Genomic DNA, 14815 nt, shown 5'->3' with positions numbered 1-14815 from the left:
GCCCCTATTGCCAGATAATTAACATTGTGAACTCGGGAATCAAATGTTGCAGCCTTTGGTTAAAAGATTTGGTTTTAAAAAATAATTTTTACATATGTTTTCGTTGGGATTAGGGATTTTGTGTTATTAATTTATATTTATAGCTGTATTAAAATAAAAAGCTAAATTTTGTAGTGAGAGAATCCAAAGAGCCGGGGTGGTTGGAAGGATCACTGAATGGGAAGAGGGGCCTGATTCCGTTGAACTATGTGGAGTTTGTAGACTGACACACGTAGGCTCGGTGCCCTTGTGATTTGACCACCAAAGATGTGATTTCCCGTGCTACAGATGTACAAATACATACTGTATATACGTATATGTAGTACTTATACACACTATTTACATACATGTACTTCATTGATCTTTGATGGTGATGGATTCTCCCAGTTGTGGGCACTGTGCTGGACATGGTGGGGGGAGGAAACAACTTTGGATCATGTGACTTGTCATGTGACAAGTTGAAAGGTCACAGTTTTTTTTGTGGACCTAATTAAAGATTGTTTTCATTGGCATGTACATTTGAATGCAATAGTCAATCCTGTGTGTGTTATTCTGTACAGTATTGTGTAATTTGACTTTAAACCATATTTTTGAGCATGTTATACATGTATGTCTTATTTATGTGAAAAGTCTAGAAATGTTGATGGAAATAGTTGGGGTTTTTTTTTTATTAATGAGTTTACTTATGACTTTGTAAAATATTGATAATTTCCTCATTCTTATGATGTATTTTTATTTTTCAAACATACAGTACTTAGAAGATATGAAGTTGTGTTGGACACTGTTAGAGCCTTGACACAACAACAATTAGTTATTTTCACAGTCTGTCTCACTTTGCTCACATTCCCTCTCTTGCATCTTTAGTTGTAAACCTTCAGCATTCACAATGACTTTAGACTTTGAGTGGTTTCTTTGTCATGCAAAACAGCACAGCAATGTGCACCCGTTTTTACTGTCTCCTAGAATTTCCTACACACCTTGTTTATTTTTTTCTTCCTTGTCTGTATATAGGTTTTCAGTCAAATTTACATGTAAGTTGGATGTATATTATTACATAAAACACAAGTGACCAGCACACTTTTACTTTAACATAAAGTTTTTCATTGAGCGAAAAGCACTCCAAGTAATTTTTGTCTGAAAAATTCTGAGATGTTCTGAGCTATTTTTTTTATTTTAATTCTCTGTTTTTGTATTGACCAGTATCCATTAATTGAACAACATGGCTTCCTTTTATTGGTTATATTGTTACTACTGTTTTCCTCATTGCATAATATGCTCTCATACACAATATTGCATGTTATGTGTCACTGTAGTACATTGAGAATTGTGTAGAAATTTGACTATGTTGATGAAATTGTTGGTGAAATGCTCCTAGTTATTTTTTTGCATGTACATGTATGAGTAATCTATGCAGTCAGTGTTGTAAGATTTTGTTGGTGTTTTTTAATTTTTTTTTTGCCAGGATTTGGGTAAAGAAATAGCTTTTATTAGACAGACCCAGTATAGTGAAAGTTTTTACGCAGTGTTTTTTGCTTTTTGTTTCCCTTACAGAACACAAAATTCTGACATTTACCAGGTTCTCTTCTTTCTGTCATGAATCTTGTTCAGAACCTTACATGTTGAATAACCAGTTCTTATCAAGTGAAAGAAAACTAGTTCATTTTTTTCTTACAACAATTTTGTATAGAATATATACTTGTATATAATAAAGTTGTTGATATTATGAATTGTTAAGCAATTCAATTCTGTAAACTATTTATTGGACTTATGACCAAGTGCACCATATAGCATAATTTAATATCAAATACGTATGTACACACTTAGTTCAACTGCTCTCCAGTCACTTATATCAACGACTAATATATTTATTCAATAATTCTTGTGTATTTTCAGCATTCATTCCCAAATTTATCAATATTACATTTATTTTTATTGTGTAATATTTATGTTTTTTACTTGAAAACATGATTTTTCTCAGGTTGAGATTTTTTGACAATTTTATTTATTGTAGCTATAAGAAAAAAGAGCAGATTCCAGGTTTTTTCCCTTGTGCAATGTTTTGGCTTTCCGTACCCTCCTATAGCTTGCCATTCTGTGTCCAAGATTTGTATATACATGTATGTATTGTAATAGAATCATGTTGGCAGAAATCAAGTCTTCTTGTGTGTGCAAATTTGGATGTGGACCATTTCATAGGCCATTGTTTTACGATGGAATGAGAAAACGTCACGTTGAATAAGGTAAAATGTTCGTTAACAGGTGTCAAGGATTAAGATTATTATTATAAAGTGATACATGAAAAGTGTCATTACACAGTCAGATTGATATGTAAAGTAACTTTGAGAATATTTATTATATCTTTCTGATGTGTGTTCAGTGTTTTACTTGTAGTGTATCAAGAGCATGTATGGCTTGTGTCAGCGTCTGTCATTTTAAGATGAAACGGGGGCCTCTTTGCTTAGAACTTTAGTCAGATAAAGTAATTCTTTTGACATAGAATTTATGAAAAGTATGCATTTTCTTTTGAAATTTTGACACCTACCAGTAGTAATTTTCCTGATATGGAATTCTCGACATGATTTTGTGAATGAAAATAGTTTTTTTTGTCAGGTTAAATTTTTGCAATTTCCTTATGATAAAGTTTGAGCATGTAATACAAGGAACTCTTGGTCAAAGTACTTTATATTGATGCAGTTCGTGTAAATGCAGTGAAATTTATGTATTTTAAAAATTATGAAAGCAAAAGGTACTTACATGTATTTGCTTGTCATACAAGAACATGTTGACTGAAGAACATAAAGTGTAACTAACGTTTGTTATTCTGATTTGAATTTAAGTAACAGAGATTGCTTCATTGGTATGACCATATGTGAATTGTTAATTTCAACAACGTTTTTAAGTGCACTGATTATGGAATTTGCTTTAATTATGATTAAGTGCTTTGGCAAAGTCTGCATAGTTCAATGCATAAACAGTGGCTACACTCATGGTGTTTATTTTAGACAAGCCATGCTTTCTATGATAACATGTGAAGTATATTGATGTAAACTTTCTCAAAAAAATGTCTACTTCTTTTGTAATATGTATCATGACTTAAGGTAGGCTTGGGCTTTAGCTTTTTGAACTTATGTGCAACATGTACAAGATTAGTGTTCTATGTAAAACTTTCATTATTAATTGCGGTGACAAAATTTATTGCCGTTTGATGTAATAAGTTGTGTGACATGATGCTGACACCGTGGTTTGTGACTCATAAGGCACCAGTATCATCGTATGGTAAATGTTAAGGAACTTGATTTTTTTGTTATGATTTGTGTTTGCATTGTTACTGTTATATTTTGTATGTACTTGTGGTACTTCACCAAGCGGTGGGTGTCTTTACAGAATAGGAGAAATATTCTACCAAGAATAAAACAGTATAAATACATTGGGTTCTTGTGAAGTTTTCTTTTTGCACCTAAGGAGGTTCGGTGGCCATCAAAATTTCCATCAGATCCACGTCATATTTTAAAAATGATTTGTTTAGCTATAAACTAATTTTTAGTAAAGATAGAATGTCATTTTTGTTAACTTAAAAATTTAAATGATTTCCTAGCCTGTACATAGAGCTCTTTTTTAAAGGAGATTTATATAGTATAAAAATTGCCATGTCGGACCATCAGCCCTCTTAAAAGTCAATCTAAGAATTAAAAAAGATGAACACAATGTCTGTATATATAACTATGTTCCCTATCAAAGATGGATCAGTTTTGGGTTGTATTGCTGTAATCCTTTTCGTCCGAGACTTTCTTCATATTGGCCATTCTACTCCAACATTTCTTAATCAGAAACATCACACAATTTACTAAAAACTCGGCGATTTCCAGTAGGGACAACAAGCTTGCTCCCAGAAGGAGTCCCATCTGACCGCCAATGTTTGCTGCAAAAGTATTGTTCAATTTTATTACTGAACAGTTCATAGGTATTCACAAAAATGATGTGTTCAAAGTAATGTGGTAAAAGTTAATACATTATTCGTGTTGTCTTCACAGTATCTACTACGAATATGAACACAACATTTTTTCCAGTCTTGTAGGTCTTTATTTATCACATATTGATATAATTTTGTTTCAACACATCATTTTCCTTTGCAAGCCAAGAGATAGTAGTCCACACAACTCTCAATATTAACATTCCATTCTTGATAAATGAAGATTCCTATTTATGTCTGAGAAATCTACTTTAAAGGGACTTGGAGCTCAAAATCTTATATTTTATTTTTCCATTTTTAATGTTTAAAATGGATAATATGGGTATTTTTAATGCTTGGTCAAAATTTGAAAGTCAGATACTGAGTTTTAAGCAAGACAGAGCTAGAGTTCTTTGATTTGTTAACAAAGCTCAAGCCTTGTTAATGTTTACATAAGTGTTTTATTTGTATAAGTTTTAATTAAATGTTGCATCTTCTATTGATTAGATATTTTATAATCACATTGAATAGGTTTGCCTTGTTTCCCACGAGTTAGTATGTCAAAGAAATGGTAATTCATTTGTAAACAAATATAAGACTCGAGCTCTGTTTACATAACAATCAGTTCTTACCTTTGTATCTCTCTTATAACTTAAATTCTAACATTCAAATTTTGGTCAAAATGTGCAAATAAACCATTTTATATATATAAAAAATTTTGTTCTAAAATCGTGTCGAAGTCCCTTTAAAATGCGTAGAATCCATTGTGTTATTGCTAATATAAGTACAATGTATACGTAATAAGGATTTGACGATATATCACGAAAAGGTTATTTGTACATGAATTCAGGCAGGTATCGCCAATGACAGTTATAAAAATACTCACACAAGATGTCTTTTTCGGATGCGTACACAGGTACTTGCTTCACGTCATGAACTTTGAGGTAATCAAAATAGATGTGAAGTTCTATAAAGTTTTCCCTATAAAACGAAATTGCATATTGATTTTATAGAGCATGGTCGATATCAATTATTAATGATATGCAATCGTTAATGACTTGAAAAGTGCTGTCATCCTTAAACTTTACTGTTCTCCTTTGAGAGTTGAAAGGCAGACATGTCAGTTATCCCCCCCCCCCTTTCAGAAAATCCAGAGGGAGACATGATGATGAGAATTTTTCTTTTAAATGGTCTTTTGTTTGCTTGTTACCTTATTAAGCAAATAGAATTGCATGACGACATCAATATTGAATGCAGCAATAAATTTATCCTGAAGATGAAAAACAAAACTGTTCAAATACAGAGAGTGAATTACTTGACATATTGTTTCGAGAATCCAAATCTACCAAATCTACCATCCAAAAAGGCGGCTGCTTCCTCTGACGGGTACAGAGCAGTGGAGACTTTGACGTCATAAGTTGTCTGTTGACATGGCTGCGGACAATTACAAGATTTGGCTATACTTGGAACCGTCGTGTCTGTTTCAAAACGTACAAAGACTTTAATAGAGCTCAAAAGCTGAAAGAGCTTTCCCATTCAAATTTACACTCGCTGGTAATAAGTATGGGTTTAGGTATCTCACTTCTCACGTTTTGATTTCATAGCACAGGTGATCACTATATTTTGAATGAATATGATTTTATTTATCTAATCACCACAGAAAGATCAATATTTCATAATTACACAACGTTTATAAAGATAAAGAAAATTCATATGAATTAAAGAAACAACAAAGTTTTTGGGGGAACTATTTTTTTATGCTGAAGGTTTTTTTTAGACGAAATTGACAGAAACAAGCAAGTTTATAAATTTTCAATATACAAGTACTTTTCTTTTCATTATACTTTATTCATTATTCACAATTTTGACAGTTGATAGGTTTGTAACATATTCTATAGGTACTGTGTGACTTGTTTAAAATTTAATCATGAGAAGGTTATAGACCTTTAGCGTAAAATCTTGTATATAGAATTTTACCTTTGAAGCCCTTTATCTAAAAATCACTGACACATATTTTTATTATGTTTAAATGATACTGAATACATATTAAGGCAAACTGGATAAATCTTATAAAATTCTTTGTTTTCAAAAAGTTTTTATTCGAAATCAAGTTTATGCAGCCTCATGCATAATTTTTTCGTAATCCCTCTATTTAGTGTGACCACTAGGCATGTTTAAAAACAATATTTGAAGATATAAGTTTGCTTAATCTATGGTGGCATAGATCTGCCACCACTTGTCAGATAATTATGTTAACTTCTCATATGACAATGTCGACTTGTCAGATATTTATGTCAACTTGTCAACTCTTTATGTTGACTTGTCAGAAGATAACCATAGTGACTAGAAACTCAATATTTTGTTGTCAAAGCGTGTTAGTGCCACTAACGACCATTTACTTGTCATCATAGTATTATATAAGTCGACAAAAATATCTGACATGTTTACATAATCATCTGACAAGTCGAAATAAAGATCTGACAAGTGAACATAATTATCTGACAGAAAAAATAATATGGCCACTAGTTTAAAGAAAATTATCATTCATATTGTAAGTCGACTTGTCAGATAATAATGTTGTCTTGTCAGATGTTATGTCGTCCTGTCAAATAATTATGTCGACTTGTCCGATAATTATGTCGACTTGTCAAATAATTATATCGACTTAAAAGATGATTATGTCGACTTGTTAGATCCTTATGTCGACTTTTCAGAAAATATTATTTCAAATTGATTGCACAAATTAGGCCTGGAAAGGTTAAAAGTGTTGAATTCTTAAACACGTGAATTAGTGACAAGTCGACTTAAAGAATTGACAAGTAAACATAATTATCTGACAAGTCGACATCAAGATCTGACAAGTCGACATATTTATCTGACAAGTGGGGGCAGATCTATGCCACCATATTAATATAAAAAAAACTGACAACTATGGTGGCATAGATCTGCCACCACTTGTCAGATAATTATGTCGACTTGTCAGATCTTGATGTCGACTTGTCAGATAATTATGTCGACTTGTCAGATAATTATGTGGACTTGTCACTTATCCACGTGTTTAAAAATTTAACACTATAACCTTTCCACGCCCAATTTGTGCCATCAAGTTGAAATAATATTTTCTGACAAGTCGACATAGGAATCTGACAAGTCGACATTAGCATCTTTTAAGTCGACATAATTATTTGACAAGTCGACATAATTATTTGACAAGTCGACATAATCATTTGACAAGTCGACATAATTATTTGACAAGACAACATAACATCTGACAAGTCAACATCATTATTTGACCAGTCGACTTATAATATGAATGATAATTTTCTTTAAATTAGTGGCCATGCTATTTTTTCTGTCAGATAATTATGTTAACTTGTCAGATCTTTATGTCGACTTGTCAGATATTATGATGACAACTTAATGGCAGTTAGTGGCACTAACACGCTTTAACAACAAAATATTGAGTTTCTAGTCAATATGGTTTTTTTCTGACAAGTCAACATAAAGATCTGACAAGTTGACATAAAGATCTGACAAGTTGACATAATTATCTGACAAGTCGACATAATCATCTGACAAGTCGACATAACTATTTGACAAGTGGTGGCAGATCTATGCCACCATAGACAACAAATCCTAATCAGGTTAAAGTTGCATTTAAGGTTCAAAAAGGTCAAATTAAATGGGACACATCTCAGAGAGATGAATACTGCATGACCCCCCATTATCTTCGTATTTTTAAAAGTATATTTTGTTTACTGATTTCAATGATATACATTTCAAGAAATCTTGATACAACAACATTGAGGAGTGGGGTATCTTAAAGAGGTATTTCAATTTTTTATTATCTTTGAATTTTTAGTAATTTAAGTTTTGGTTACAACGCGCTTTCTAATTGGCTAACAATTTAATTTATATCGTATAAAGAACGTTGCCTACGTTATAATAAGACTAACGTCAAAACGTATTAAACCACCTGAAGTTTCGTTTGAATTTTGTACAAGTTTACCTCAGTTTAAAGGTCAAACGACCTTTCTTTTATTATAAGCAATGAATTCAATATTTATTACTTTTATACGATATAATATGGTTTGGAGCAGTTAACGCTTTTTTGTATACCGCTTCGCGATTTATTTAAAGCGTAAAATGCCCCAAACTATTTTATATCGTATAAAACTAATATATATATAGAACTTATTCCTTAATTATCACTAAATTTTAGTCGGTTATAATTTTCCAGAAAATGCATTATATCGAAAAAGGGAGAGAACTTCACATAGAATCTTACTTTGTTGGAAACTTCTGTTAAAATAGCACTGGTAGTGTTGGTAATGGGAACAAATGGTGTAATTTCCTACTGAAAGTAAAAGTGTAATGAAGCATTTAATTTACACCCACAACGGAAATTACTTATATTCCTTATCATGATGTTTCGGCTATTGTTTCATCAATCATTGAGAATGTTTTGATATATAATGAAATTAAAGTTGTTACATGTATACATTATGTGTACTAGTGAATAAATTGCGAGATAATGATGAATAGTTCAGAGGAATATTTCCATAGAATATCAAAGATCAAAGAAGTTTTGTTTAAACTATTCAATGCCACCGAGTTTTATTCTATATTAAAATATGAAACGGCACTGATTACATATTTAATATTTGATGCAACTTTATTTGGTTGAAGAGACAAACTTCCGAAGAAAAATATCAACAAAAAGTTCGGATAATGATATATTCTAATATTTGAATAACCAAAATGTATGACACGCCAAATTTACAAAAATGTGCTACACATAGTTTCCCATTTGATAAATTGGGTTTATAGTTTACGAACTGCAAACTTAAGTTAACGATTCGTTAACTATACTTTTCATCTGTAAAACTATATTTAACGGTTGTAAAAATAGTGAACAAATGTTAATCTAAGTCTATATGTCTGCAAATTACGTTATGTTCTATAGATTTTGCTGATGAATAAGATTCACACCTGTAAACTATAATTTACAATCGTTAACTATAGTTTAGAGTTGTTAATCATAGTTTCGCAATCGTGAAACTATATTTATGATAAAAAATATGTTTTGTCATCGCAAATGGTTGTTTGCAGTGTATTTAATTATAGTTTTACACTTCTGAAACATAGATGATCGTGTTAACTATGATTTACAGATGTGAATATAGATTATCGTCGTTAACTATAGTTCTTTGTCTGTAAACTATAGTTTACAACCGTTAAACCTAGTTTAAAGACTGTGAAACTATGATTAGCCCATTTTTGTGAATTTGGCGTGCCATAAAAATGAGATATACATTAACACATAAAACTAATAATTTTGAATAGTTAGAAAATCTGACTTGGATGTTTCTTGTAAAACCTTTTATGTTCGAACGGTAGTAATTTGTGTTGTTATATTAATGTACACCTAAATATCATTATTCACGAGTTAAGAAAATCAGTTTTCCCAAATCTTTGCATTGCACCTTAACACTGATTTGAAAATATCATCTTATCAATGCATAAAATTTTAGAAACGTTCGACTATCTGACAAATTTTGCAGCCAACTTAAAAAAATACTTCATTTTTTGAATCCTAAAAATAAATATCCGTTACGTCACTGAAGTTTTTTTTAAATAAGGATTAGCAACCTAATAAGAACGATTACAAAAATACTTGACCTATGGTCCCAAGTTGGACGCAACCACAGAGCTGGTATATGATATCAGCTTCACACTTTTTTTGGCATGCATTGATGCTGTACGGAGAAGGATGTACAGGGTTAACGAACTCATCAGAGGCAGCTGTGTCCAAGCAGTACTCATCACCAAAGGCTTTATACGGTGTACCAAGATAGGAATGCTGTGGAAAGAATTCAAATTTCTTTGCCCTATAGTTCACTTTTTCTAATGTTTCAAGTTCAGACTACTCAGCATGTATCAGTGCTACTTTCTTCGTTTGTTTAAATAGAAATCTTGTAATGATAAAATGTCAGAATACTCTGTATATACAAGAGCTTTCCTTTCATTCTTTTCTTTAAATCTTACAGTTGTCTTTGAAATTGTTGCCAGTGCCATTCTTCCTGGTGGGACGAGGAATCCATTTACTTCTATTGCTGGATGTTCATTTGGATCATGTACAGTTGCCTTCAAATCATACATATCAACAATTTATCATCAAGAAGAACAAATGTTAGTGCATAATTGTTTTGTACTTGTATATGTATAAACGTTCTTTACTTTAAATCCGTTGCTGCAGTCTATACTTTGATAGTTCTGGTCGTTGTTCACGTTCAAAAGGGCAATGAAGTTCATGGAGTTTCCAGTAGAGGTCGTAGTGACTGATCCATCAGCGTTCCACGTGTAACACATTCCATATTTGGTAACTTTCTCTTCTACATCACCTGTTACATCTAGCCTGTCAAATGTAACACTCCTAATGACCTGCGATTTGTCCAAAGCTTCGTAGACAATGTCACTTCTGGTCCTTGGTCTGAAATACCCGTTGTCACGGTAATAAGGGTCTGTCCAATTGATTTCACCAACTAATGAGCTCAGGCGGGAGATAGCCATATGATAGTCATTGTCTCTGGGGTCGGGAGCAACCTTTGATCTGTTGTGGGGACTCATATTACAAAATGTAACGGCCGGGAACTCGATGGAAGAAACCCTTTTTACGGAGGCCGATGTCATGAATGGATATTGTTTGAATATTATCCATTCTTCGTGAAGGAGGTAAACGAGATATCCAAAGGAGAATCCAAAAGCAACAAACCAGATTAACCTGAAGCAACAAGAGGATAGTATATAGACATTAGAAAAGGTGATACAGACACAATCAACCACCTATAAAGCACCAACTTGTTTTAAATTTTGTGTTACAACGATTTTCCGATGGAAATCTAAATCAGTCTACATGTATTAATTGAAATGTTCTTAATTGCAAGATGCTTTGAAGGCCGGGGGTCAATTTACCTTTTGATTTCGCATTTCTAGAAGAATTGAAGTTTTAATCTAAGTTAAAGTTTCATGTCTTAAGGTTATGCCTTTCATAATGAGGGCGAGGTTTGACAATAATAAACGGTCTTAACGAGCGAACAGAGACAAAGTGGTTGAATTGTCCCCTGAATGATATGCATGGGATTATGAATAATCAATGGTAAAGTAGACATGCATCGATGCATTTTATGATTTTAAAAGCATGCATCAAATTTGCATCATTTTAGGTACTAGTAAGTCATTTAAGACTTTAACTTTTGACATCTATACAACGTCATATTTTTATAAAGATCAACTGTCCTTTTTTTCCCGCAAGGGTAATGAAATTTACAATTTAGGCATATCTGATTTTTGTATATAAATCTTAATGTATATATGTATATAAATACATCCACCAAGTATGATTCCCTCTATTTCTTACGGAAATTGAATTACAGGTATTTTATCGCTCTATAGTAACTAACAGGACTGGAATCTACACGATTTAGTTCTAACCAGTTTATCGATTGGTCGAAAACTTCAGCTATCTAAGAAAAATCCAGGACTACACAAAATATTCATGACGATGACAGACTCAAATTCCCATAAAAAACGACTTGACTATTTCTTCTATCCAACGTATCGATGTATATTAACAATAATAAAGTTCCTTTTACTTACTCTTTACGATTAATTAATTGATTTGTAAGAGAAAGATGTAAATTTACATAAACAATAAAATGCTTTCTTTCATAAATCATGCGGGCTACGAAGGTAACTATCATTGCAGAAAAAATGAACAAAACCCGCCAGCGCGGATTTTGTATTTTTTTTCTGTAATGTCGCAACCATAACATCCCGCATAATCGCCAAAGAAAACATATTATTCTTTAAATAAACTCTATTTTAAAATATGACCGATCTTATAACTTTTTATTTTACGATTTAAATATGGAACATATGGCTCTGTGATATTGAGCAACTGGGAAGTACTTGAAAGGGTACATATTTTAATTTTCTGAACCTGAAAAAATATATTAGTTTAAAGTTAAAATGCAAAATCTGATATTGATTCTTAAATAATTAATAAAGATGGATTACAATAGATCAATGCCATCAAGTAATATTCTAGATACTTTAGTAATCAAACGAGGTTATTGAAATGCTTTAGGAAGTCATTTCTAATGATCAAATAAAATTTGAGAGTCATGATCAGTTGTAGAGTTATAAGCAAGATACAGGGCTCACAATTTTTTGTCATATAAACAAGACTCGTGCCCTGTTTTTGTTAACATAAGTTTAATACCAGAAAAAAGTCTTTTTCAAGCTGATTTGTCTATCTCCTTATTCGTTTTAAGCATAAATAAACAGGCAAAATTAATAAAAGTGTTTCTCTTGGAAATGCTTATGTATTATATTTATGGAAAAATTTGGTTGACAAAAAAGTCTTTTTCAAGCTGATTTGTCTATCTCCTTATTCTCCATAAATAAACAGTTCCTCTCGTTTAACACATTTATTTTAAGTCTAAAACTTCAACATTCAAGGTGTAAACAAAAGCTTGTTAAATAAATAAAAATTAAATTAAAATAAAAGCAAATTAGTCAAACCGCGTTCCTGGACACCCGTTCTGGAAAATAAATTCTTTCGATCAAAGCTAAAATTGCATCAAATTGTTCTGCTTTATTAAATAACTTAATTAGTCAAATCGCGTTCTGAAAATTTTGCTAGCTTTATCTATCGAAACTAAAATCGCGCATTCAAGAAACGAATTGCTTTATTTCATTTATTCAGCATTCGTCAAATCTTAACTTTTGTGTACAATCCAAGTACGCTCCTCATAAATATATTCACTGTTAACGTAATCATTCAATATTATTTCATTGCAGGTACATGTATTTATTTTAATGCTCACTCCCATTGAATTGGATCCTCCATTTTGAAGCGTGTCCACCACCCTATTCGATCTGATTTGTCGAAAATAGAAGGTTTTTGAATAATTTTACAATACACTGTAATAACTTATGATGTACAAGTAAATTAAAAATTCAACTACAGATCACGTGTTGAATTACCAAAAGTGTAAGCTGTTACTCTGGGGCAGGCATTTTTTAGTCAATTGGCAAAAAGTCTTAATTTATTTGTATTGATGTATGGGTAGCTGTAAAGGTAAATAAGACGTTGGTGATAAAAGGTATCCTACTTTGTAGAAACGTTGTGTAAAGCTTCTATGTTTTTAAAAAATTGTTCGTTTTGCATCAGCGTCTTTTTATATCCTTTCCGCCGCCAATGAATATGAATTTTTAAAAAGAATTCAAGAAAGTTTAATAAAAATTCATTTGGATAACACAACATAACATTCTGTCTGCATAACTAAATTTTAGAGAGAGGATTTCAAATTCTTTTAAGTGTTGTTTTTTACTAAATAATGCAAATTTATGTCTATTAATCCATTTAATTTTAATTTCTACATATAAAACAGGGCCTACAAAATATGACTCAACTATATCGCATATCAAATATATAGTGCATCTAAAATTTATTTAAAATTGCATTATTTTTATCACTTTTCAATGTAAAATACTTTGCAAAAACATATTTCCCCGAAAAAGTTATTTTTTAATTGATTTTAGAAGGAAAAACTGTATGAATGTTGAGCATTAATTACTTTATAATCTTTCCTCGTGAATTAAATCAATAAAAGTTTACCTGTTTTTAAAAAAATAATTATCATATGTGCCATGAACTTAAAACAAGAGAAGTGGGATACCTTAAAACATCTTAGTTTTTCATTATCCAAAAAGATTCTTTACATTTCAGTCACATGACACCATCCAATAAAGTTAAACTAAATTAGTTCAGCCTGGGTATGTAAAGATTTTGGAGAAATAAACACTTGCCAAAATGGTTACGTATATCTGAAGACAAACAACATACTGTGGTTTCATTAATATTCAAGGGTATCAATTTTCGTGGATAAAGTGAATCACAGTTTCAAAGATACGTAAATTCATGGGCAATGACCCTATCAATACAAAATGTTAAAAGAAATTGCACTTCAATTAACATTTAATTTCAATGATGAATTTATCTAGGAAATCCACGAAAATCGGTATTCAACGAATATTGATGAAACCACAGTATGTATACAAAAAAATGTTTAAAATATTATAGGAATGTATTACAAAAGTAGGTACCCGGTAACTATCCTGAAATATGAAGATTACAGATTAAATCTCTAAAATTAAATATGATTACAATCATTGACTTATCAAGGAGTAATAATCATTTATATAAACAAAAAGTCAAAGTCAAAAATATAATAGTACCCTGTACAAAAGAATTTTTTTTTATTAATGAATTCAGTTAAAAATAAACCATCATACATTAGAACTGACACTAGCGAAATCAAAGAAAGTTTTTTTTACGTACCCTCGGAAGCAGTGTGTCAGTGAAACATGACCAATGCCATGCAACGTGCAACTCTCTTTAAAATTGCACCATAAGTCCACGAAAGTCGTTTTCTTCTCCTTCTCCTTCGAATTCACTTCTTTTAATTCCATTTTGCCAGTCACACCAAACTTGCCCATACACCTAAGCAATACCTTGTAGAAATGTCATCATTAATACAATGTGTACCAACAATAGTTTTGATTTTTGCGCTGTGCCTTTGTTTATTTAGTCACTTTAAATGGTTACCTATCAGTTAGTTCGGGTCAGCGTCATTGATGAACAATATCTAGACAACATTAACGGTTTAATTCATCATTTAAAAGTATTTGTACCATTCTCTACAGCACTTCGAGAGATTGAGAGAGATAATTGTTTGGTTTTAGAGTTGACTATCGATA

At 31.5% G+C, this 14815-nt stretch overlaps 2 protein-coding genes across 6 annotated transcripts in view; one reads left to right on the top strand and one right to left on the bottom strand.

Annotated features, from left to right (window-relative positions):
• The window catches only part of LOC128192685 (rho GTPase-activating protein 26-like), a 17921-nt gene extending 14455 nt beyond the window's left edge, over nt 1-3466 (top strand). For all 4 annotated transcript variants that reach the window (XM_052865579.1, XM_052865580.1, XM_052865578.1 and 1 more), the window contains one exon: nt 175-3466. In XM_052865579.1, coding sequence (XP_052721539.1) covers nt 175-266 — 92 coding nt within the window. In that variant the 3' untranslated portion in view covers nt 267-3466. The remainder of the gene's footprint in view (nt 1-174) is intronic.
• Nucleotides 1432-14815, bottom strand: LOC128192686 (acid-sensing ion channel 3-like). Of its 2 annotated transcripts, none has more exons than XM_052865581.1 (8): nt 14397-14815; nt 10229-10772; nt 10037-10135; nt 9671-9851; nt 8277-8345; nt 5304-5466; nt 4875-4969; nt 1432-3958 (listed from the first exon to the last, which is right to left on the bottom strand). In XM_052865581.1, the coding sequence occupies exons 1-8, from the start codon at nt 14552-14554 to the stop codon at nt 3783-3785; spliced, it is 1485 nt and encodes a 494-aa protein (XP_052721541.1). In that variant the 5' UTR covers nt 14555-14815; the 3' UTR covers nt 1432-3782. The 2 variants fall into 2 exon arrangements, with proteins under 2 accessions (XP_052721541.1, XP_052721542.1); XM_052865582.1 differs by having other exon boundaries at nt 8277-8342.

This window comes from Crassostrea angulata, chromosome 7 (assembly GCF_025612915.1).
Source record: "Crassostrea angulata isolate pt1a10 chromosome 7, ASM2561291v2, whole genome shotgun sequence".
NCBI lineage: Eukaryota > Metazoa > Mollusca > Bivalvia > Ostreida > Ostreidae > Magallana > Magallana angulata.
This window is presented reverse-complemented; position numbering and strand designations above follow the sequence as displayed.

What these genes read in the sequence shown, in the direction of transcription:
- LOC128192686 (XM_052865581.1), bottom strand. Translation starts at nt 14,554, where the DNA reads ATGGGCAAGTTTGGTGTGACTGGCAAAATGGAATTAAAAGAAGTGAAT. An exon ending in CGTCCAACTTGGGACCATAG is followed by an intron (nt 8,346 to 9,670) that starts GTCAAGTATTTT and finishes TTTTACTTTCAG; the next exon opens with TAGGAAATTACACCATTTGT. An exon ending in TTCTCGAAACAATATGTCAA is followed by an intron (nt 4,970 to 5,303) that starts GTAATTCACTCT and finishes TTCGTTTTATAG; the next exon opens with GGAAAACTTTATAGAACTTC.